Here is a 24,601-nt window from a genome sequence, read left to right on the forward strand (position 1 = left end):
GACTGGAGCCACACTGGACTCTTACTGAGAGTGAAATGAACCAGACTGGGTGTGACTGGGAGCCACTGGGACCATGCTGCAGGCAACTGGGATCTTATTGGGAGCAACTGGGACCATACTGAAAACACAGTGGGAGAGACTCTAAGCGACTGGGATGATGCTGGGAGTGATCATGCCGGGATCATACTGGGGGTGACTGGGAACCACCGCTGAGGCGGCAGCGGCGGAGCTCGGAGGCGGCCCCAGCGCAGGTGGGAGCCGCGCTCGGTTCTGGCGGGGCTCGGGGCTGGCTGCGGGCGGAGGGGGCGGCAGGGGGCTGTGGCGGGTTCGTTGTGCCGTGTGGGCGCCGTGTTCGCCCTGGCGTGAGGGCGCTGCGGGAGCGGCTGCCCGCGGTCTCCTTCCCGCTGCTGCCTCGGCAGGAGCCGGTGCCGGAGCAGCGCTGGCTCGTCCTGGTTGCTGTGGCTGCCCCGTCGCCAGGACTGTTTCTTGGAAGGTTCAGACTTCCCAATCCACCCTCCAATATGCACACACCCGTTTTGTTTGTTTTAGTAAAACAAAACAATATTAATAACTCCATTGAGTCTTTGTTCTTCTTCTCTAAGTTCAGGAATTTAACACGGCCTTGGCTGAGCAGCAGTTCATGGCAATCAGTAACATTTTCTGGAAATGATAGTTTCTTTCATTCCTTCCTACCTACAGCTCCCTGGCCCTATCTAAAGCAGATTGACGGGCTTTGTTTGTTTAAGTCACATTCACCTTATTCCTTTCCCCCCCTCTCACTGCCGGAGCCCCTCCCCTGCTTGCGCTCGCAGGTGCCACCGAATGCGTGTCCCGGGATCGCATCTCCCCGCCCGCAGCCTCCAGCGCCCGCCCTGTCCCGGGCTGGGTCTGGGCTGGCGGCAGCGAGCCCGACAGAAACCAACGCCCGCGGGGCCACCGGCGCCGGGGCTCAGAGCCGTGCAAGGGACGCTTTGGTTTGCAGGGGCGGAAGGGCCTGGGCTCCTCCCCTGCCCCGTTTGACTTGGTTTAGGATTCAATATTTTCGCCGACGTGAGAGGGGAAAAAGGCGTGGTTTTTCTCAGCACTGGGCAAGTTTTTGTCCCTCGCATTTGGGCCTTCCCCGGGCCCCCTCTGGCCTCTTGCAGAACCAGTGGCATTTCCCACCCCACGCGGTTTGTAAACAAGAGTCGGCTGCAGTCGAGAAGGCTCCAGGCGCCTCCTTCCAGGCTGACTCTGCCGATGCTGAGGCTGTTCTGGGCTCTGCCGGGGCTCTGTTGGGGCTCAGCTCTGGGCAAGGCTGGGCCCGCTCTCCCCTCACATTGCTCCGGGCAGCTGAGTCATGGGGGGACAAGGAAGGGACACGTCAAGGGATTTGAGGTTTAACAGAGTTTTTATTCAAAAAACTGCCATAACTACCAGGCTCCCCTAACCACCATAACTAACTAGCAGTGCTAACTACCGTAACTATCCACTTGTTCTAACTACTGTAACAAAAAGCTGTCCCCAGGTGCTTCAGGTCCTCCGCTGCTCCCTCAATTGCTTTGCTGCGGTGATCAGAGGGCTCAGGCTGGAGAGAGGCTTGGCTGATGATAAAAATGGGTGCTGCCCAAAGGATGAAAAAGAAAGAAACGAGCTGTTACTTTCCCAAGTCAAGCTCCTCACAGGCTCTGTTGCACCAGGACAAAGGGGAATGGTTTGAAACTCAGGAGAGGGAAGCAGCCTCAGATTAGATGTGAGACAGAATTTTTTTATCAGAATAGGGGGGAAACACTGGCAGAGGGTGCCCAGAGATGTGAGAGGTGCCTCCTCCCTGGAAACATCCAGGCTCAGGTCAGGCAGGGCTCTGAGCCACCTGATCTGCTTGAAGATGGCCCTGCTCCTTGCGGGGCACCTGGTCCAGATGACCTGCAAAGGACCCTGCCAAGCCAAGCCAGGAGAGGATTCTGCTGCCTTTGCATGTGAAAAGCAGCGAGACCGGAGACTATTGGAGGGGGGCCCCACGAGAAAACCCCTCCCTCGCGCTGCTCTTTCCCCTGCAGCCGCTTCGCATCCACCTGCAGCAGCTCCTGGGCAGACCAGCGCCGCTCCTCGTCCGCCTCCAGGCTGCACTCCAGGAAGTCCCGCAGCAGAGCCGACAGGCGCCTGGGCTCCTGCAGCTGCGGGGTCCCGTTCTGCCGGATCAGACAGCGAGCCTGCGCGAAAAGCAAACACTTCTGAAAAAGCTCTGCCAGCTTCCTTCACACCCACGAGTGCTCACAGCGACCCCGGTTTCTCAGCCCCAGTCTCTGGGGACAGTTTCCTCGCTGGCAGAGATGCTGCTCAGAGCTCATTTTTCTATGCCAACCAAAAAAGCCAAACACTGCTGCAGCCACAGCCATTCCTACATCCAGATGATCTTGCCTTGAGAGCCAATGTCATTGGCTGACTTTGTTAGTTGGAACCTCCATCAGAAATAGCCCATTTTGCTTCTCCAAATATGGACACCAGCTTTACAGGCCATTTGCAAGAGTCTGCTTGTGTTATTTCCAAGGATTCTTACATCAAATGCATCCCTGCTGTGCCACTGACACTCAAGTAAATGCATTCATGATGTTCCATCCCAGAAACTGCCAGGCAAGAAACCTGAGGTTTGGGTTGCTGAAAGCTCAGGCTTGGTGACATGGAGGAAGTAGCTTGGGCTAGGAAAGAAATATGTTAGACTATGGGCATGTTAAACAATCATCTTCATGTTTGAGACAAGTTTCCCAGTGAGAAGAGTCAGGGGGAGTTCATCTCGCAGAACCTCTTTCAGAAACTCCTTCAGAAAACTTGTTGTGTTTGGGTGTGGGTTTTGGGCTTGGTCTGGGGTTTTCTGCAAGAGAAGATTAGAGCTGATGCTCTGGCTCCATGTTTTCAGGTCATCCTCACAGACAGAAGAGCTGCAACACCTTAAAACCCAAAGCAAATTCTGGAGACTGCAGAATATTGGTCTGTGCTCAGGCTCGAATCCTCTGGGAATTGCCTTCCCGATGGGCAGAGCCCTCCGGCTGCTCCTCCCAGGGCGGGTCCCTCTGTGCTCACAGGCCTCTGCAAACTCTGGGAAATTTGCCTCTTACCATGGCCGCCGTGTGCTCGAAGTAAGGAGGTTCTCCTTCCACCATCTCGATGGTCACAATGCCCAAGGACCAGATGTCCACCTTGGGGCCATAAGGAGAACTGGTCACAACCTCTGGGGCCATCCAGTGAGCAGTGCCCACCATGGAGCTGCGCTGCTCCTGCTCGGGGCTCAGCTGAGCGCAGAGGCCAAAATCAGCTGAGGACAGAAACAAACACTGTCAAAGGCAGCTGGAATGAGGAAACCAAGCACAAAGATTGCCCACTCTCAGTCTGGAATGCAGTGCTGAATCCAGCTGGAAAAGTCCTCAGGGCTGTAGCCAAGGCAAGATGGAAGTGGACCCTTAAAGGAACCCTCAGCTTTCATGCAGTGGCTTTTAGTGATTCCCTTGAAGCTTCAGATTCCAACTCCCGCCCCCCTGCAAGGGCCATACCCAGAGCAAAGCCACTGCTGACACCCTGCTCCTCTCCTGAGCTCTCTGCATGGGGCAGCCGCTCTCAGCTGGCAGCAGGGGCCGGGCACCGCCACCAGCAGCACTTGTGGGGCTCTGGCCGTCACTGGGAAGCAGCCCCACACCCGCAGCCCGGGAGCACCGTGCCTGACCAGGAACACCCACCCAGCTTGACAGAGCCGTCCGTTGCCAGAAGGATGTTGGAGCTCTTCAGATCTCTGTGGATCACCCGGTTCGAGTGGAGGAAATCCAGGCCCTGCAGACACTGAGAGAGAACAAGAAACACGAGGGTGGAAATCGATGGCTGGAATACACAATCACACAAGAAAGGACAGTTTAGAATTCTGCCAGCAGCAGCTCTGCTGTGACAGGCCAGGAGTGCAGTGCAGACAAGCTCCAGGCAAATGGTTCAAGGCAAAGCTGAGAACAGCAAATCAAATCAAAAAAGACAGAGAGTCCCACAACAGCAGGAAAGAGGACAAGAGCAGAGTGGAAGTGCAGGGACACTGGCAGGCCGTTCACTTCAGAGGCTCTTTCTTCTCTAGCTCATAAAAACAACACAGAAACAAAGCTCTGAGCATGGAGCCACTCCTGTTCTCAGGCCCTGCTTGGAAGGAGCATTGTGTCCAAGCCATGGCAAGCACGAGCAGGATCCCTCACCTCCCGACTGACAGCTGCCATCTCTCCTTCAGCCATGCGTGTCTGTCTGACAATGTCCTGCAAAGTTCCTCCATCCATGTATTCCATCACTAGCCAGAGATCTTCATCAACAAGGAAGCTGGAAGAGGCAAACAATGGCATGGAGATGAACGTGCACTGCTCAATTCCCCGATGGAAAAGCCTCGAGTGGAGTTTTGTTTCCAGGTCACTTGTAAATGAGGACAGAATCCGATGCAGAGACATTCCTGCCAGGCTGCACAGTCCTTGGGATCTGCACAGTCTAAAGGAGAAGGAGACGCCTGTGGGAAAGGAGAGGCCTTAGATGGCAAGCAAGTGAAAAATGCAGTTTAGCAACAGCCCAGATCAATGTGGAACCACAACACTTGCCCCCAGCTGGTTCAGCATCTGAACTCAGCAGTTCCACCGTTCCCTCCAGAACAAGGCAACACAACTTCCAGAGTTATCCAGGGCAGGAGGCCGTGCAGCACTTAGGACAAAAGTGGTCAAGTGTTTGGAAAACCTTGCAGAAAGTCCCTTCAGAAACAGGCAAGGCCATTGCAAAATGGGCACCTGAGGCGTTTCTGGAAACAAGAACCTGGTCTTCCGGGCATCTGCAGCAATGGAAAAGAGTTGGGAAGGAGAAGCCAAGGGAAATAATTTCTGACAGGGTTTATCAGCTCTTGTCGTAAGACCCAGGAAATGGGGTCAGCTTGAAGGAAAAACCAAACCAAAGCAACAAAAGCACACGGAGGGAGTGAACTGACAGGCTGTTGTTTTGGGAAGCTACGGCCGGGTGAGGCTTTTTCAAAACAGGCTACAGACTGCGGATGCCAGGAGAGATTAACGCAGGGCCCGTGCACGGGATAAGAGCTGAAGCACTCACCTGTCCAAAGAGCTGACAATGTTGGGGTTCTTCTTGTCCTTCAGGACCAGGATCTCATTCACAGCTCGTTCCCCGTTCTGCCCTCTGAGACTCATTTTCTTTATGGCCACCTGAAAGGACATTGCAGCCCTTGAACTGGAGGAGTCTGGGGCAGGAGGCCGCAGCAAACACGGAGCGAGTCTTTGTGGAGCGACGGAGCCGGGCTGGGCCAAACTGCCTTGGGATGGGACACCCGGGCTCAGCAAGTGACATTCCCACAGCCCCTTTCTCTGCTCGCTGCGGGGCCGCTTACAGGACACAGGGCCAGAGACATTTGGCCTTGGAAGCTCTGCAGAAATGGTCCCTCAGCTCTCAGCCTCAAAGCTCTCACAACATTCTCTGCACCTGCACTCTTCTCAAACGGCCTTAGTTTACCACCACGCTCATTATCATTCAAACACATTTTGCAAGCAGCAAGTAATTCTGGTTCTGTGAAAACAGAGCAAAACAGCCGGGAACCCTTTAGCAATCCTGTGGGATTTGGTCATGATTTCAAATGCAACTGCTCTGTTTGGGATTGCACAACAGAGCAAACACGCACAAACGTTGCTCAGATGATCCCTGTCACGGGCTGTCACTGACACCAGACCCAAACACAGCTGCAGCGTTTAGGGGAGAGCTTTGCTCTGCACATCCATCTTCTCATTCCTCTCCCTCTCTCTGGGAACAGCTGCAGTAGGACTAAAACCCCAAACTGATGCCAAGCAGGATCGCTCCTTAATTAGGTCTTGAGGTATCCTTTGAAGATGAAGCACAGGATGGAAAAACTGCTAAACGGTGTTCCTGTCCGAGGCTGGGATGAAGATAAATTAGGCCTCAGCCTCCACCAGCTGATGCACTGATGTTTTCAGATATGAAGACCAAGCCAGCGTGTCCTGCTCTGACAGACACCGCTGCCCTCCTTGCATTCCTTTGGGCACTTCAGAAGGCTCAAGTCTGTCCCAGCCGTGCTCTGCAGGCTGACACTGCTGTGCCTTCAGAGGAACAGCCTGTGCAGGAAAGCTCTGCTGGCCCCCCAAAGCTGCAGCCACAGCTCCCAGCAGAGGGGAAAGCCCTCGAGAGCTGCCCGACGCGCTGAGCGTGGTGACACTGACCTCTCCTCCAGTGGCCCTGTCGAGTCCTTTATAAACGGTTCCGAAAGCCCTGGAGACAGAACAGCAGAGAAGAAAGAAGCAGCGCTTTAGGCCCTGGGAGTGAAAGCCAGCCCAGACAGGAGATCTCTGCTGCCTGCAGCCTTTACAAAACACCTGGGTGCATTGACCCTTCAAACAGCAGCGCAGCAGCCACCAGCCCTGTGCCACGCAAGGTGGGCGAGAGAAAACTGAGGCCCAACACGAAGGAAAAGGGCTGGAGCAAATCCCAAATGTCCACGCTGAATTACTTTAGTCCAAAACCTAGGGTGGGAGTGGATGTCTAAAGAACTGGAAAAGAATGTATTTCGTCCTTTTCCATTTCCTGCCTACGAGCTGCAGGATCCACAAGGGCCCTGCCATCAGGCAGCTGATGCGTTTTCCCCTCGAGTGCAGCAGCTCTTTGCCTGTTACTGAATGTACGGGGTTTACTACCTGTGCTGAAAAGAGCGCTTATTAGTTCATCTCTGGTTTCTGTTTCTAAACCGTTATGTTGATAATCCTGACCGGTGGATATTTTTGGAAGCAAAATATTTGAAAGGAATCTTCTTGAGAACTGTTTTCTGACAGTCACCAGATGGTGAGCTGCTCTTTCAGGCAATCAAATTCCAGGGACAGAAGATCTTCCAGGTCCTGCTCCTTGCTGCAGCCAGGACACTGCCAGCCTCAGGGGCTTTTGACGGTGCCTTCTGACCACAGTTACCAATTCTGATCAGCACTGACAGACAGCAGGATCGTGCCCCAGTGTCTGAAGCTGTTTGCAGCTTGCCTGGCTTCTCACTTGGTCTTGCACCAGCAAATACCTGGCCCCTGCTTGTGCAGAAGTAACTGCCGTGCACTTACCCTTGGCCAACCTGCTCCAGTTCCAGGTATTTCTCGGCAGGCTCACCCACGCTCACGGCGCTCCCTGAAAGAAACCACATGGAAGACGCTCCCTCCCAGATGGAGAGCCCGCCTTGCAGCAGGGCCAAAATGCAGCCCCACTCCCTGGGGCCGGGAGCCCCTTGGTCTCAGCTGGGCAGGGACAATAAATGACTCTGTGACATTCAGCTGCAGAGCAAGCCTGGGTGCAGCTGATGCTGAGACACACACGCAGCACCCTGCTCTGGCACACAGCAGCAGAGCAGAGACGTACTCAGCTGATTCAGGCACCACTCCTCTCTGCCCTCTGGCTGCAGGGCTGTGCTGCTGTCAGAATGTTCAGCCCAGGATCCCGCAGCAGAGGGAGCTTCGGTGTCCTCTTCCCAAGCAGAGGGAGCTTCCCCATCCTCTTCCCAAAATGCAACGGGTTCCTGGTCTTCTTTCCAAGCCACAGGATGTTTGCCATCCTCTTCCCATGCCGGGAGAATTGCAGCCTCCTCTTCCCAAATCACAGGATGTCCTCTGTCCTCGTCCCACGCTGGCAGATGTCCGTCGTCCTTGTCCCATGCTGCTGGAGCCTCGCTGTCCTCGTCCCACACCGGGTGATGTCCACCATCCTCGCCCCACACCACAGGAGCCTCACTGTTGTATTCCCAAACCGTGGGATGTTTGCCCTCATCTCCCGGGACAGAGGGAGGTTCACCATCATCCCCCAGAATGGGGGGAAGTTCACTGCTGTCTTCCTCCTCTTTGGCCTCCTCTTTGGAAGCAGAGGGAGCCCGAGGAGGAGCTGATGCTGCTTTTGTGCCCTGTGGACAGATGGTAGCGTGAGGGATGGGAAGTTCTATCTCAGTTATCGCCTTATTTATCCTCAGCTACACATCCAGCTGCACTAAGCAGAAATGGGACTCGGAGCTGCTCAAACTAGGAATGGGCTAAAGTCGACATTGCCACTTATTGCTGGGCATTCCATATTCCACTGTGGCTAAAGCCAGCAAGCAATCTTCTGCCTGCAAAACCAGACCTGCAGCTCTTCAAAAGCTCTTCAGCAGAGAAGGAGAAAAGTGCCAGGGATCCCTTTGCTGCTGCTGCTGCTGCTGCTGCAAAGACACTGGCAGGAACTTTCCTTCAGCCTCCCAGGCTGGCGCTCGACTGCCACACGCCAAGCTCACAACTCTCTGCACAGTTCCGACCACCAAAGGTTCCTTTCTCACTCACCGAAGGAGGAGCTGCTCGGGATCCACGCGTGAGGTGCCCTGCAACGGGACAGGGAACACGAACCAGATGCTGTTAGGAAAAACCTGCCCGTGGTGGGAACTCCCACGGAGCAAGGCAACCCCGAGCGAGCATTTTGCTTCCACAACATCCCTCCAGGAGCCACAGTCCCTTCGCACAGCAAGCAAGAGAACAGCACAGAATCCTGGGCTGTGTCAGCTCTTGGCTGGAGCAGCCACCGGAGGGAGTTCCAGGCTCCGCTGGCACAGACTCTGCGCTTGAGGGAACAGAACCCCCCCCGGCTCCATTGCAAAGGCTGTGCACGCCCCGCTGGCTGCAGACACCCCCTTTTTCAGCTGCAGCTGCTGGCAGGAGTTCTCCCAAACCAACGGTGTCTTAATGGCAATTTGGTTACAAAGGCAGCTCAATTCCAGTGGGAGAACAGAAAGCACCCAGCAAGCCCGCAGGCACCGATGCTGCACCCAGGGAAAACCTCGACTTACGTGCCAAGTGGGCTAAAAAATAGCCCGAATAAGCCACAGAGTACAGAGTGCAAACTGCAGCAACCGCTTGCTGGATCATTTTGGCTGCGCTGCACACGTCGCAGACTGTACCCCTGCAAGCACAGAAGGACACCCGTCAGGGGCTGGGCTGGCTGCTGAGAATGCCTCGGGCAGGAGGATCCTCCGGCAACCAGCGGGCGCCCAGAGCCGCTCTGGACACTGAGGGCTCCGTGCCCCACAGCAACGGGAACACGGCGAGGACGCGGCAGCGTTCCCGTGACATCACAGCAGCAGCTCACGCAAGGACCGCCTGGAAGGTTCTCCTCTGTCACAAAGGAGCACAAAGGATCCTCCCGAGGCACAGCCTGTTGCTCAAAGGATCCAAGAGGAACCCAGAAAATGCAGCAGACAAGGACAGCCCATAGCCAAGCCTGAACACTGAGGCGGAACGAGGACAGGACCAAAACAAAGGAATCACGACCTTTAGTCACTGATGCTGCTGACTAAAACCAGCAAGCATTGTTCCTTCTGGGATCTCTGGTCTAGTTCTAAAAACAAGCAAAGTTCTCCACTCTAAATGTACAGAAAGCAGGAACTGGGGAGGAGGCGGGATGAGGAAGGAGGAGAACAGCAGGAGGTGGAGGAGAGAGGAAAAGGAGGAGCAGGAGGAGGAGGAGCAGGAACAGGAATAGAAGGAGAAGCAGGAGGTTCCAGTGCCCGCTGTGTCCGCAGCACTCCCGGCCCCGGGAGCGTCCCCCCACGGCATCCTGCAGGTGGCTGGGGAGGGGGAGCTTGTCCCAAATCTATTAGGGAGTCCCTGAGAGGGTTTTTTTATTGGGGAGTGTTTGGAGCTGGCAGATTCCAGAACCGAGCCCCAAATATCTTTTAGTGTCCTGGGAGGATTTGTTTCTGTGTGTATGTTTGGATCTTTCAGGACGCTAAAGCTGAGCCCCTTGGGGGGAATCATCTCCCCTTACATCAGCCAATACACACAGAGGAGAGGCCCTTCCGCTGCCCTGAGTGTGGGAAGGGTTTCAACCACAGCTCAAACACCAACGGAGGCACCGCTAAGGGAAGCCCTGCGAGTGCCCCGAGTGCGGGAAGAGCTTCGTGCGCTGCTCCAGCTCCATCCCCCGTGGGAGGATCGGCGTTGGATGATCCCCAGTGACCGCCGTGGGGCAGAGCCCTGGTGACCCCCGTTCCGGGTGATTCGCGCTGGGTGGAGGGAAGGTGTTGGAGAGATTTCTTTGCCTTCTCCTTGTGCTGCTGTGATGTGGTTGGTAATAAATTCCCTCCCTGTGCCCAGGCTGGGTCTGTTGTGCCCGTGCCGGTGCTCGGGGTGGGATCTCTCCCGGTCCTTCTCTTGACTCCTGGGCTTTTCCTTGTATTTCCTGTCCCTGTGCAGTAGCAGAGGGCAGGGACAGAGCGGTTTTGGTGTCTCCCGGCATCCAGGCAGGGCCAGCCCAGCCCCTTCCTCTTCTTCCTCCTCCTCCTGCCGGGATTCAGCCCCCGCCGCCGCCCGGCTCCTTCTGCCGCTCCTGCCCGGCACGAAGCGGCGGTGCCGCCGACGGGGCCGGAGCGCGGCTGCCCCGCGACTGCCCCGTGCCTCAGGGCCGGGCCGGGGAGTGACCGCACGGCTGGGGAGGGACCCCCGCTGGCCAGGGCAGGGACTGAGCCCATGGGAGGGACCCCGCGCCGGAGCAGGGAAGGATTCCTGTTCCCGAGGGCGAAGCAGCGGCACGAACTGACCGCGACTCCCATCCCTTCTCCCTGCCCCGCTGGGCACAGCAGGGAGGAGCCGCGGATAAAGGGAAGACCGGCAAGGAGAAAGAGGTCGCGGGAAGGTTCTGTGCCAGGGTTTATTTTACTCCTCACTCTCCTGTTCTGATCCGCTCCGTCCCAAATCCAGTTCATCTCCCCACGGCGGGGCTCTTGTGGCCGCCATGGCGATCCCTGAGTGAGCTCTCCCTGCCCTTAGCCCGAGCCACGAGGACTCGGATCTGTTCCAGTTCCGTGCAATTCACGGGCATTTGGGGCAGCTGGAGCGAAGCAGCTGGAAAGCACAGCGGGCTCGAGAGGGACTCAAGCAGGGCAGGAGCCGGGGCTGCCCCGAGGGAGCTCTCCCAGCAAGAACCTTCCCGGGCTCTTTCTAGGGGAATTTCCTTGAATGTTTCCATTCATCGCTACAAAGCAGAGTCACAAGTGGAGCTGAGCTTTCACCTTGAAATGAGCGAATCGAACGCGTGCGCTGGGAGTGCTGCAAACTCAAGGTGTTCCTTGATCCTTTAATCTTGCAAATATTCAGCCCCTCAGCAGCGACGTCTCTGCCAGCCCTCCGGTTTCTGGCTCAGACCCGGCTCGGAGCTTGGAGAAGAAATCCGAAATCCCAACACAACAATCCCTTCCGTTATTTTCTTTTTTTCATAGGTACATAATGCTATCTTGTTGTATATTCTATTTTACTTCATTTTTGCTCTTATTCTTATTTTCGTTTCTTTCTTTTTTTTCTTCCTATTTTATTGTGTTTTTTCTCCAATTCCCTCCCCCCCGTCCCCACTCCCAGCTGCTCCCGCTAGCCCTCAGTGTGGTCCCAGTTGCTCCCAGTGTAACCCCTGTTACCCCAGTTCTGGTGCCAGTGGGTTCCAATCCTGGTCCTGGTGTATCCCGCTGGGTCCCAATGTGTCCCAGTCCATCCCAGCCTGTCCCACTCCGTCACGGTCCCTTCCCTGCAGCCGCCACCGTTTCCCGGATCCTGCCCCTCCCGCCCCCGGAGCTGCCGCCGGACGCCCCCCAAGATGCTGACGGGGGCCGGGGGCTTCGTGTTGGGCTTCATCCTCCTGGGCTGGGGCTCGGCCTCCACCTGCGGGAGAAGGTGAGGGGGGGTCCCCGGGGGTCGTGTCCCCCTCTCGGAGCTCGTGGGACTCCCCCATGTCCCCCCCATGCCAGGGTCACCCCCTTTTCTCTCCCACAGCGCTCCTGACCCAGCTCCTGCTCCTCCCTGCGAGGGGCTTTGCGGAGCCTCCCTGGGACCCGCTTGAATCCCCATTCCTGGGCACTGGGACCCCCCTGCACCCCTCATCCTGCACCAACACCACCCTGCACCCCCTTTCCCGGGTATCCTCCTCTCCCAGCCCCTGGATCCCCTGTGTCCTTGACCCCGGGGACCCCCGCACCCCCATTCCCGGCCATCCCGGGGCACTTCAGCCCCAGGCCTCCCTTTCCTGGGAAACCCGAACTGGGCACGGGGCTCTGCAGCCGCTCCGGGATTTACGATCACCCAAAGGAAAGGGACAGGAGAGGCGAGAGAGAAGCAGATTGGGAATCAGGGATCGGGGTCCCAGCGCCCAGTCCTGCTCCGCCGGGGGTGCGGCCCCGCAGCCGCAGGACAAAATGGATCCGCGGGTCCCGGTGCTTGCCCCGCTTCGGGCCGAACCCAGCGGGTTCCCGGCAGAGTTTGGCCGCAGGGCCCGGGAGTTCAGCCCAGCCCGGCCCGGGGGTCCCGCAGGGCGCGGCCGAGGAGGGTCCCGGGGGATGCCAGGAGGGGATCCAGGGGAATTCCCTGGAATTGCCCCGTCCCCTCTCCCCGCGCTCCCTCGGACAATTTGGCTTCTCCGCCTCCGGACCTTCGCCGCCGGGATCTGCCCGGCGAGCGCTGACTGCCCCCGGCACCGGCAACCCCCTCCCCGCCCACGGCTCCTCCCGGGAACTTCTGGAAACAGCAGCGGAAAGAGTTGAAAAATTCATCATTATTTTGATTGATTTCGTTGGTTTCCGGGGAAGAACCGGTGGGAAACCCCCTCACCACAAACCTCCGGGGGGAGAACAACGGCGGGGGGTGGGGGGCAGGGAATAGAGAAAAACCACAATAAAATAGGAAGAAAAAAAAAAAAGAGTAAGAGAAAAAAAATCAAAGTAAAATAGTATATACAATAAAATAACACATCGTACCTATGAAAAAAATAAGATGACGGCAGAGGTGATTCTGTTGGGACTTTGGATTTCTTCTCCCAGCTCCGAGCCGGGTCTGAGCCAGAAACCGGCGGGCTGGCAGAGACGTCGCTGCTGAGGGGCTGAATATTTGCAAGATTAAAGGATCAAGGAACACCTTGAGTTTGCAGCACTCCCAGCGCACGCGTTCGATTCGCTCATTTCAAGGTGAAAGCTCAGCTCCACTTGTGACTCTGCTTTGTAGCGATGAATGGAAACATTCAAGGAAATTCCCCTAGAAAGAGCCCGGGAAGGTTCGTGCTGGGAGAGCTCCCTCGGGGCAGCCCCGGCTCCTGCCCTGCTTGAGTCCCTCTCGAGCCCGCTGTGCTTTCCAGCTGCTTCGCTCCAGCTGCCCCAAATGCCCGTGAATTGCACGGAATTGGAACAGATCCGAGTCCTCGTGGCTCGGGCTAAGGGCAGGGAGAGCTCACTCAGGGATCGCCATGGCGGCCACAAGAGCCCCGCCGTGGGGAGATGAACTGGATTTGGGACGGAGCGGATCAGAACAGGAGAGTGAGGAGTAAAATAAACCCTGGCACAGAACCTTCCCGCGACCTCTTTCTCCTTGCCGGTCTTCCCTTTATCCGCGGCTCCTCCCTGCTGTGCCCAGCGGGGCAGGGAGAAGGGATGGGAGTCGCGGTCAGTTCGTGCCGCTGCTTCGCCCTCGGGAACAGGAATCCTTCCCTGCTCCGGCGCGGGGTCCCTCCCATGGGCTCAGTCCCTGCCCTGGCCAGCGGGGGTCCCTCCCCAGCCGTGCGGTCACTCCCCGGCCCGGCCCTGAGGCGCGGGGCAGTCGCGGGGCAGCCGCGCTCCGGCCCCGTCAGCGGCACCGCCGCTTCGTGCCGGGCAGGAGCGGCAGAAGGAGCCGGGCGGCGGCGGGGGCTGAATCCCGGCTGGAGGAGGAGGAAGAAGAGGAAGGGGCCGAGGCCGCCTGCGGTGTCCGATCCCCGGCAGCAGCGGCGAGGCGTCGGGCAGCGGCGGCGGGCAGGGCCCTTTGGAGCCGCTCCGAGGCCTTGGTGCCGCCGCGGGCCCCTGAAGGAGCCGCTCGGCGGGACGGACGAGCTGGGAACGGAAGAAAACACCGAGAAAAGAATAAAATCCAGTCAAAGAGCCGCACCGAGGGGAGTCTCCGCCGGCCCGTGTCCCTGAAGGAGCTGCACCGTGAGACCGGCGAGGAGCCCGGCGGTGAAAGAGCCGCACCGGAGGGAGTGGGATGAGAGGTGTGAATGGAATAAAATTTAGAGATTCGAAAAAAAAATTATGAAAGAACCGCCCCGGGAGTGGCCGCTGCGCAGCGACTAAAAAGCGGCACCGGGGCGTTCCGGGGGTTGTTCCCGAGCAGCTCCGCTCAGCCCTCGGGCACCGCGCTCGGGCCCCGCGCACTTTTCCAGCCCGGCCGCCCCCACGGGCCGGGCCCCGCGGCTCCCGCTGCCGCCGCCTCGGCCCCGCGGAGCCCAACAACCCCGGAAAATCGCTGCCATGCACTAAAGAACCTTTTCGTGCTCAGCGAGGGGCGCAGAGGGGGGATCCTTATGAAGTCCCCAGAGTCCCTGCTAGGCACGGCCGGGCATTAGCGCAGCTGCCGGGGCTGTGTCCCGGCACCGGCTGCTGCCACAGGGCACGGGGCTGCCGCGCTTGGGCATCAAAGCCGACAGATTTGGGGAGCAGGGACAGCCACAGAAACCCTCGGGGAGCCCTCACGAGCCTGGAGCTGCACGAGGGACACAAAGGATGCCCCGGGCACAGCGATGGCCCCAGCAGCGGCTCTGCCCCCAGCACAGGGCTGTGTCCCAGACCCCACGGTCGAGCAAGAGGGTCGGGGGCGGCAGTGGAGCTGCTGGACGGAGCTTCCAGCCCCGCCAGCCGCAGCTCCGATCCCTTGGGCCGTGGCGCCGGTGACGGGTGTCCCTCGGCACTCGGCATCTGTCAGCTTTTGCAATGCAGAGGGAGAAACTGAGTCCCAAGTGGAGTCGGTTTCCATCAATCGCTATTTCTCCTTTCTTTTCTATGACGGATTTCACAGCGCTTCCTTTCCGCCCGGAGATTTGGAGAACAAAATTCCCGGCTGCCCCTGCATCCCTGCAGCTTTCCACAGCCCCAGCCTCGTCCCTTCTTCTCTCCCGGTTCCGTCTCTCCAGTCTCTCCCTCGTGTCGCTGCCGGCTCGGAGGAAGGACATTCCCCCCGGCACCCCCTGCCTCCTCCTCCTCCTGTCCCGTGGGGCGCAGTTGGTGTTTCTGGAGCCGCCTGCCCGCGCAGCCGGACCCGCCCTGCGGCCGCTCAGCGCTGGAGCCGAGGGAATGAACTGCGGGCATCGCTGGGCTGCGCTGGCCCCGGCCGGGTGCCCGGGGCCACCAAAGCCGCTCTGGCACTCTGCTCACAGCTGCAGCACACAGAGCACAGAAGGAAAGGCTCGAGGGCTGGGATTGGGGCAGGGAGAGCTCACTCACTGCTCACTGTCAGGGCCACGACAGACCTGAGCTGGGGAAATTAATGGAATTTATTTCCAAACCAATCCCACCAGGAGAAGGAGAACTAAAAGAAATCCTACAAAACACCTTCCCCACCCCTCCCTCCTTCCCGGGCTCCCAGCCTCCGCCCGCAGTCCCTCCTCTGCTCTCCCTGCACGGCAATCTTGTCACCAGCCATGAACTTGGCTTTTGCCTCATCCCGGGATCTCTTCCCGGACAGGAAGAACTTTCCCCAGCAGAGATGCAGGCCCTGACGGCCTTTGAGGCTCAGGGTGTTTCTCCTGCAGCTCCTTGCAGGTCCCCTATTCCCCTGCCGGCTCTCCTGCACCACAGAACTCTGCTGGCTGAAGCTTCACAAACGTCAGGTCCGGGTCTGGATGTTCCTGAACAATTTGCTTGAGGTCCTTGGGGGCTGCATTGAAACATAGATTTATAAGAAACATAAAGATTTTAATTAACTCTAGCTGTGTTGAAATCAGTTAGAATAGAAAGGAATTTGGGCCCAGCTAGAGTTAATTAAAATAGTTAAGAGAGCTGGATCTGAAATGGGTTTTAAGATGTTAGTAACTGATTACCAAATAACTGGTGATCTGTCATTTGTATGTTTGCTTAGCTGTGCTAAGAACGAGAAATAGAAACATTGATCAGTTGGTGTAGGGAACAAGGACAATTACCAATTTCCTCCCCTGGTGGGAACCCGTTCAAAAGTCACGCAAGAGGAAACTTAGAGGTCACTAAAGTAATTAGGATTGTTAAAGTTCAGAAAGGCAAAAAGGTCAAAATGAGGAAGATGAGTTACTTCATCTGTTTTAGGACCACTGACCCCATTCAAGACCACCGACTCAATTCAGAACACACACTACGCATGCTTAATGACATTTAAGCTCATTTCCATATGAAGCAGAGAATGGGAGGTGTTAACGGTATGAATATACATTTGTATTTTGGATATTGATAATATTTGGAATAAAAAGGTATCGTGTTTGTTTGTATCCAGGCCCTGCATCTTAGGGAGCTATCCCATGCAGTGCCTGGCGCCAAATAAAACACACACTCATACACTCTAAACGGTTAGGGAGATTTTGTCCATCTCAGTTGGATATCGATATTAGATCGATATTCATATTTTGGTAAATCAGCATCTGATCCATTGTTCTTGTCTTCCCCTAGGGCCTGGCACAGGAGGTGGAACCCGGGTGCTGCTGCAGCGGCGCTGGGGGAGCTCCAGGACTCGCTGTGGCCGCTGTGGCAGCCGCAGCACAGCCCGTTCCCAGCGAGGAGCCCAGGGCTCCGTGGGGCTCTGCAGGACCTCGGCCCTGGGGCTCGTCTGCATCAGCCCGGGCAGCTGGGCTGGACTTGGCTTCGTTTGTGTCTCTGGCTGCCCTGGCACAGCAGCTGCCCAGCGCCCAGGGGCCAGCAATGGGAGCGGGGCAGGTCGGGGTGAGCTTCAGTGTCTGTGCCCGGCAGAAATGCCAAAGCCTTCCCTAAGGAGCAGCGAGTGCTGCCAGAGCACAGGATGCTGCTGCTGCTGCTGCTGCTGCTGCTGCTGCTGCTGCTGCTGAGCACGGGACGGCCCCAGGGCTCATGTCAGACAAAGCCGGGATGGGAGCCACAAACAACAGGAGGAGGAGGAGGAGGGGCAGGAGAGGAGGAGGAGGGACAGAGGAGCAGGAATAGCGATGGGGGAGGATGGATGGAGGATCAGGAGCGGGAGGAAGAGGTGGGATAAAGGGGGAGGAGCGGGAGGAAGAGGAGGGAGAGAGGAGGCAGGAAGAGGAGCCTCCACGTGCATCCATCGCTCTCTGTGTCCGCAGCTCTCGGCTCTGGGAGCATCGCTCCCCCCATCCCGCAGGTGACCGGGGAGGGGCAGCTGGCCCCAAATATCTTGGGCGGTCGCTGGGGTTGTTTTGGGAGAGGGGATTTTTGGACCTTGGAGGATTCCAGCACCGAGCCCCAAATATCTTTGTTGGTTCCTGGGGGGAGGGGAGTTCTGTGGGGGGCCGGGGGGAGGCGAATGTTTGGATCTTGCAGGACTCCAGTCACAAATGCCCCTTGGGGGATATTGAGGAGCTCCCGGGACGCGGGATGGGGCCCAGGAGGGGTGGGATGTGGATTGGGGTGTGGGATGAAGTCTGGGGGAGGGGGATGGGCGGGATGGGGCATGGGATGAGGCAGCCGAAGGTTGGGGATGATGAGGCCGGAGGGACCCCACTCCTGAGGGGCCTGCGGGGTATCCGCCAGCTCTGAGGGAGTTTTGGGGCACCCCTAATCCGGAGGGGGTTGTTCTGGCAGCGGGGGACACGTGGCTCCGGCAGCTCTGGCCCCACCTGAGCCCCCCCCGCCCCCAGCGCCCCTGGAGCGGAATTTGGGGAGGGGGAGGTGGGGGCGGCCAGGCCGGGCCCCCCCGCGCTGTCCCAGCGGGGGCCAAGTTCGGGCGGGAGGGGAAAAGGGGGAACCTGTTGGCAACAGGGGGAGAGCAGTGAAAAGGGGATTGGACTCCTCAAACTGAGTGGGAGAGGGGACTGAGAGCCCCAAACCAAGCGCGTGGGACACTGAGGCTTTGGGGGAAGATGAGAAAGGAGGGGGATGGGGGGGAGAGGGAGGAAAAAGGGAGTGGGATCCTTCCCCTTAGTGGGGTCGGTTGGTGGCTGAGGAATGGGGCATGATGGGAAAAGGGTGGAGGAGGGGGAAAAATGGGGGGTGGGACCTCCAGTCGAAGTGGGAGGGGTTTGGGGAACCCTAAAGTGTCCATCATGGCAAGGAACTGATCTCCTGTGGGAAGAGCTTTGGCCGGAGAATGGAGCTGATTGCCCAGCAAAGGATCCAAGTGGGGGAGAAGTCCTGTGTCTGCCCAAGCTTTGCCCGGAGGCCCCATCTCAGGGGAGAGAGACCCTACAGGGGCCAGGATTGCAGGAAAAGCTTTGGTAGGAATCCCAACCTCACCAGGTACCAGGGGATCCACACTGGGAAGCCCCTATGGATGCCCAGACTATGGGAAGGGCTTCACCGTGAGCCCCAAGCCCCTGGAACACCTGTAGGAGCCACCTGGAGGAGGGTCCCTACAAGTTCTCAGCTGCAGGAAGAGCCCCAAGGAGCCCAGGTCCCCCCAGAACCACCACCTGAAGCAGAAGGTGGTGACAACTCTCCATCCCAGGGCCCTGGGAACACTGTGGGGTCTCCAGCCTGACCCCCTCCAACAAGGGGCTCCCACCAGCCCTCATCCTGCCCCTAAAATCCCTTAGGATCTCCCATCAATCTCTGCATTCCCACTTCCCTCTCCATCCGGGCATGAGACCAAAGGGGTGGAAGTCCCCACCCATGGTGACCACAACACCGAATTTTTATCTCCACCCACCAATTTTGCATCTGGGGAGTCCCCAGGAGGTGTTTTTGGGGGGTTCCTGTGGCGGCTGCTGGCAGAGCCCTGGTGGGGTCGGAGGCATGCGGGTCCCTCCCGCAGTGGGGGTTGGATCCACCCGGGTCAGGCACCGCTGCCTCTGTCCAAGAGCCAGGGGCCTGCAGGACCCATCAGTGGAGCCAGAGAGGGGAACCTCGGGAGCCCCAGAGTGAGGAGAACAGAGAGGGGCAGTACTGGGACCAGGGGAACCCCGGCAGTCTGGAGGAACAAACCCCTGTGACCCCCAGGACCCCAAAGTGGGGAGCCCAGAGAGGGGGGAGCACCACGATTCACAGGACCCTCAACAGCCTGGAGAGGGGAAGGGGGAGGGGACTCCTGGGACCCCCTGCACCCTGAAGCAGAGAATAAGGGGAGAAGGGACCCCAGGACCATAAGTGGGGTTCCCTGGCATCCCTAAGTGGGGAGACGGAAGAGTGGGGAACTTTTTGGATTCCTGGGACTCCCAGCAGCCTCAGGAGGGTGGGGACCAGGTAGAGAGGGGCATCCCCAATACAAGCGTGACCCCCAGCAGCTGGGATGGGGGGGAACCCTGAACACCAAAAGGGAAGGACCACAGAAAAAGAAGTCCTGGGAGGCTTTCTCAGGGCTAAATATTGGTGTTTGGGAGGTTTTTATGGATCCCAGATGCCTGGTGACTTCTAGAGCTGGACTTGGGCAGAGGGACCTTCAAACTCAGCGTGCTCATCCCTTGTTTTGCCCCAGACCAGGATTTCCCATTCCCAAACCTTGGCCAGATGGAGGAGGAGGCTGTGAGGAAGAGGAAGATGCCCCGGGACCCCCGGGCAGGTGAGGAGGAAGTCACGGCCCCTTTTCCCTCTCTCCTGCTCCATCTCCCAGCCCAGCATCGCCCCCGGCTGCAGGACAACCCCGCTGCCGACACCGTCCTGCCGGGGACGGACTGGGGGGATCTCCTTGCCCTTCCCTGTGGCACGGAGGCAAATCCCATCCTCTCCTTGTCCTTCCTCCCCAGACAAGGAGCTGAGGACGGAGCCCAGGGAGGACAAATCCCCGCAGCAGAACCTGGTGGAAGAGGCCGTTTTGAGCGGCTCCACGGCACAGGAATCCAACGGGGAGGAAAAAGCGCGGAGACCCCGCAGGAGGAGGGGCTGCAAACGCAGCCCAGGGTGCTCTGAGGAGGAAAGACCAACCCTGTGCCGGGAAGGCGGCCAGAGATCGAGCCAGAGCTCAGATCTGGTGGTCCATGAGCGGCTTCACACTGGGGAGAAGCCCTACAAGTGTGGGGAATGCTGGAAGAGCTTCAGCACGAGCTCCAGCCTGATCCACCACCAGATGATCCACACTGGGGAATGGCCCTATGAGTGTGGGGAATGTGGGCAGAGCTTCAGAGAGAGCTCCCACCTGCTCCGCCACCAGAGGGTCCACACTGGGGAAGGGCCCTATGAGTGTGGGGAATGTGGGCAGAGCTTCAGAGAGAGCTCCCACCTCATCCGCCACCAGCGTATCCACACAGGAGAGAGGCGCTGCGAGTGTTCCGAGTGTGGGAAGAGGTTTCAGACCAGCTCCGATCTCCTCCTGCACCAGCGGATTCACACAGATGAGAGGCCCTTCCGCTGCCCCGACTGCAGGAAGGGCTTCAACCGCAACTCCACCCTCATCAGGCACCAGTGCATCCACACTGGGGAGAGACCCTACGAGTGTAGGGAATGCTGGAAGAGCTTCAGCCGGAGATCCCACCTGACCCAGCACCAGATGATCCACACTGGGGAGAAGCCATATGAGTGTGGGGAATGTAGGAAGAGCTTCAGCCGGAGATCCCACCTGATCGTCCACCAGCGCATTCACACTGGGGAAACGCCCTACGAGTGTTCCGAGTGTGGGAAGAGGTTTCAGACCAGCTCTGATCTCCTCCGGCACCAGCGGATTCACACAGATGAGAGGCCCTTCCACTGCCCCGACTGCAGGAGGGGCTTCAGGGACAACTCCACCCTCGTCAGGCACCGGCGCATCCACACCGGGGAGAGACCCTATGAGTGTGGGGAATGTGGGAAGAGCTTCAGCCAGAGCTCCAAGCTGATCATCCACCAAATGATCCACACGGGAGAGAGGCCCTACGAGTGTTCCGAGTGTGGGAAGAGGTTTCAGACCAGCTCTGGTCTCCTCCTGCACCAGCGGATTCACACAGAGGAGAGGCCCTTCCGCTGCCCCGACTGCAGGAAGGGCTTCAAACAAAACTCCCACCTCGTCAGGCACCAGCATATCCACAGTGAGGAGAGGCCCTAGGAGTGTCCCCAGTGTGGGAAGAGCTTCTCCAGGAGCTCTCACTTGACCCAACACCAACGGAGGCACCGGTAAGGGAAGCCCTGCGAGTGCCCCGAGTGCAGGAAGAGCTTAATCCTCTACTCCAACTTCATCCCCCAGTGGAGGACCCACATTTGGCAGAGCCCTGGTGACCCACATTCCCCGTGATCCAGTTTGGGAAGAGCCCTGGCTGGTGCTCTCCACGTCCTCCTGGATCCCTGTAGGCACCTGGGTGAACGCAGGGGCTGGAACATCCATCGGGACTCTGATTGAAATCGGAAATTCATTGGGAAGAGCTGATTTGTTGAGTTTATGGCCCAAAAATTCTCACCTGCTCTGTCCAGTTGTTTCTTCTGGTGGCGTCCAGCAATCCTGGATGATCTTGGAGGTCTTTTGCAACCTAAGTAATTTCTATGTTAATCCCATTGGAACAACCAAAATTGGGGTAGAAATAAATAAATGAAACAAAGAGATCCAAAGCGGTAACATTTTCCCGGTATTTGAGGATGAATTTGGGGTTCAGGGGAATATTCGGGTGGATTTGGGTGTTGTGAGGCCATGGGCTGGGCAGACGGGGCCACAATCTCGTAGTTGTGCTGGCAGAACGTGTCCACCTGAGCCCGTCTGTTCCCCAGGGATTGCGGGTGTCTGTCTCAGTCCCTGGCCTGGGTCTCCCCATTTGGGGTGTGCCCCCCAAAGTGCCCAAATCGCTGCTGAAGTGCCTGAGCTGCTCCTGGCTGGGGATGTTCCTGTCCACCAAGCTCTCCTGGTCAGTGCCATGGGGGGCTGGGAGGGGATTGAGGGGCTCGTGGGGGGATTGGGAGGGGCTTCTGTCACTCTTGATGGGCATTTGTGGTGCTTGGAGGGGGCTTTTGGGGTGGTTGTTAAGGGTGTTTTGGGGGTCTTGTCTAGGTTGTGTGTCTTGGAGAGAATTTGGGTGGTTCTTGGGGTCATTTATGTTGCAGGGAATGGTTGGGGGGGTTCCTGGCACAGAGCTGTGGGGTGGTTTGAGGGGTTTGGGAGTGGCTGTGGGGCTGGGAGGGGGTTTTGGGGCGCTTGTGATCCCCCAGAGCCCCAAAACTGCCACCAGACCCTGCCCCCCAAAATGCTGCTGGGGTTGGGGACTCCCATGTTGGGGTTCATCCTCCTGGCGCTGCAGGAGGAGGGGTCCCCAGGGGCCGTGCATGTCCCCCCCAGAGCATGTGTGACCCCCAACCCGGTGTCATCCCCTTTTCCCTCCCCACAGAGCTCCTGAGCCAGCCCCTGCTTCCCCCAGGAGGTGTAGGGACCCAGAGTGCCGAGAATATTTCTCTGCCTGTTTTGAAGGGTTTTTACCCCCCTGAACAACAGTGTTTTAGCCTCCAACCTTGGAAAAAACTGCCTACGATCAGACAAGAACTAGAAAATACAATGGTGTGAATTAGGTGATAGATTGTCACAGGGTGAAAATTTAGAGGTTTTGGGCTTCTCTTTGTAGTAAATAGATAAGAGCAAAAAAGATCAAAATGGAGGATTTTTGTTGTTCTCTAAAACTTCTTCTTTTACTACTCCATATTCTGCAGTAAAAATAATTTGGGATGATCGGACAAAGAATTCCACAGTTCCTGACCGTGTTACTGAATAATTGGTAGGAAAGTAAAAATAAAATACATTTCTAGTAACCATTGGTTAAATTATCTTTAAAAGGCTGTGTAAATCTTGATAATTCAACTTCCCGCCTGCTTTCTGTGCTCTGTGTTGAACCTGGGTCACGCTGGCGGCTCTGTTTCTCTGATAAGACTTAATGAACAACTATCTAGCAGCACTGGAACCCCAGGAAAAGTCTCGGTTTATTTTTTGGAACAACTTGCAAGGACTTTTAAAATATTCTCTCCCATCAGGAGAGCTTTGATTTACGGCCCGGTTCAGTGTCAGAGGTGCAGCACCCCAGAGACTGCAGCAGTGTGGCTGTGGGTGCTTGGAGCTCTGTCCTGTGCCACTGCAGGATGTCCTGAAACAGGACCCCAGCGGCCACCAGCCCAGGTCCCCCTCTGCCACCGCAGCTCCTTGGACCTTGTGTCCCCAAAAGCAGACACAGAGTGTTTCTGCCGCTCCCATCTTTGCACAGATCCACAGAAAACTGGGATTTTTCCAAACTCCTATGTTCCCATTGTTCCATATTCCCAAAGAACCAGCACTCCCTCCTGATGAACACGGTGAGTTCCAAGGATGGCCACCAGCTCCCCTTCCTGCCTAGAAATCTTGGAACTGCTTCTGCAGAGCCCGGAGCAGCCTCAGCATCGGCAGAGCCCGGCTGCAAGGAGAGAAACCAGAAGCCGCCCGTCAGCTGAAGCCTCCTGTCCCCTTGTCCCAGCCGCCCGCAGTGCCCAGGCCGTGCTGGCCGCGCTCAGAGCTGGGCCCAAAGCTGCCCAGCATTGCTGCCTTTGGGAGCAGAGCAGGAGGGCAGGACATGCGCCCAGCCTGCAGCCAGCCATGGCACATCCACCTCCTCAGCAGCTGCCCAGAGCCCAAAAGCAGCTTGGCAGCCACTGAAGAATTGGCTGCAGCCGCCCCAGCAAAGGGGGAACCTTTGGTGCCCGGCCAGGCCGTGCCATGCCCAGCTCTGGGAGCATCCCCCTGGCTGTGCACTCACCTGCACATGGGGCGGGGAGCGTGTCTTTGAAGAAGGTGCCCAGGCTGAGGAAGAGCTTCTCATCCTTGAGGTCACCCTCCCTCCCTCCCTCCCTCGCTCCCTCTTGCTTTTCTTCCCTTCTTTCTCTCTCTCTCTTGCTCTTGCTTCCTTCCTTCCGAATTCCTTCCTTCCAAATTCCTTCTTTCCGAATTCCTTCCTTCCTTCTGAATTCCTTCCAAATTCCCTCCCAATTGGGGTCCCCTCACCCTCCCAAAATGTGGGGTACTTCAGCTCAGCCACCCAAATTGCAGGGGGCTTTACATCACCTTCCCCAAATTCCCTGAAACCTCCCAGAAGACACCTAATGGCCCCAAAACTGCCAGAAAGAAGCAGGAGCCTCCCCAAAAGCGGCTCCTGCTTTCCCTCCCTGGAGTGACACACGCCAAGTGCCCAAACCACCCCATCACTCCCAAACTTCATCCCACCCCCAAAATGCCATCCCCATCCCATCCCATCCCAGCCCATCCCATCCCACCCCTCCTGGACACCAATTCCCCTTCTGTGGTTCCTGACTCCCCACACACGGGGCTTGGGGCTGACGGATCGAGCCATTTGGGGCTGCCATCGACACATTGGGGCTGGCATTGAGTTTATTGGAGGCACCCGCTCAATCCCTCCATCCAAAATCGGAGGTTGGAACCTCCCCTCAGGCCTTGCTGTGCCCATGGGCTCTCCTCAAGTCCCAAAATGAGAGCCAGGGCCCCTCAGGCCATTCAGAACCTCTCAACATTGCCAGAAATAGCAGCATCCTTCCCAAAATGGGCTCCCCGGATCCCTGCCAATAGGTCCCACTTCCAAGTACCAGAGCCCCCCCCTCTCAGAACCTCTCCCTAAGCATTGAGGGGACCCCAAAACTGCCTCAGGAATGCGACATACTCTGACATCCCTTCAGGAATGGGGGATACCCCAGAACCCACTCAGCAACGGGGTCCCCCCGGCCTCATCATGCCCAGCCTTCAGC

At 57.7% G+C, this 24,601-nt stretch overlaps 3 protein-coding genes and 1 long non-coding RNA gene across 8 annotated transcripts in view; 2 read left to right on the forward strand and 2 right to left on the reverse strand.

The window, feature by feature from the left end:
- Window positions 1-20,852, forward strand: part of LOC116439027 (zinc finger protein 3 homolog) — a gene marked incomplete at its 3' end in the record, with an annotated part of 33,251 nt that extends 12,399 nt beyond the window's left edge. Inside the window, exon 2 of the mRNA XM_032098087.1 lies at window positions 19,681-20,852. Coding sequence (XP_031953978.1) covers window positions 19,681-20,852 — 1,172 coding nt within the window. The remainder of the gene's footprint in view (window positions 1-19,680) is intronic.
- The window catches only part of LOC116439032 (zinc finger protein 239-like), a 264,648-nt gene that overhangs the window by 73,439 nt on the left and 166,608 nt on the right, over window positions 1-24,601 (reverse strand). The window lies entirely within an intron of this gene.
- Window positions 1,487-24,601, reverse strand: part of LOC116439036 (serine/threonine-protein kinase PAK 3-like) — a 95,209-nt gene continuing 72,094 nt past the window's right edge. The window contains exons 1-8 of one of the 5 annotated variants that reach the window (XM_032098118.1): window positions 7,101-7,247; window positions 6,222-6,270; window positions 5,089-5,198; window positions 4,206-4,323; window positions 3,711-3,810; window positions 3,096-3,292; window positions 2,055-2,192; window positions 1,487-1,602 (exon numbers count right to left, since the gene is read on the reverse strand). In XM_032098118.1, coding sequence (XP_031954009.1) covers window positions 1,513-1,602; window positions 2,055-2,192; window positions 3,096-3,292; window positions 3,711-3,810; window positions 4,206-4,323; window positions 5,089-5,198; window positions 6,222-6,270; window positions 7,101-7,180 — 882 coding nt within the window. In that variant the 5' untranslated portion in view covers window positions 7,181-7,247 and the 3' untranslated portion in view covers window positions 1,487-1,512. The other 4 variants (XM_032098117.1, XM_032098116.1, XM_032098115.1 and 1 more) reach the window with 4 other exon arrangements.
- On the forward strand, window positions 9,289-10,203 carry LOC116439051. The gene is made up of 2 exons (XR_004238020.1): window positions 9,289-9,609; window positions 9,771-10,203. It is a non-coding gene; the product is annotated as an uncharacterized LOC116439051 (long non-coding RNA).

The sequence above is a fragment of the Corvus moneduloides genome, unplaced genomic scaffold (genome assembly GCF_009650955.1).
Source record: "Corvus moneduloides isolate bCorMon1 unplaced genomic scaffold, bCorMon1.pri scaffold_89_arrow_ctg1, whole genome shotgun sequence".
Taxonomy (NCBI): domain Eukaryota; kingdom Metazoa; phylum Chordata; class Aves; order Passeriformes; family Corvidae; genus Corvus; species Corvus moneduloides.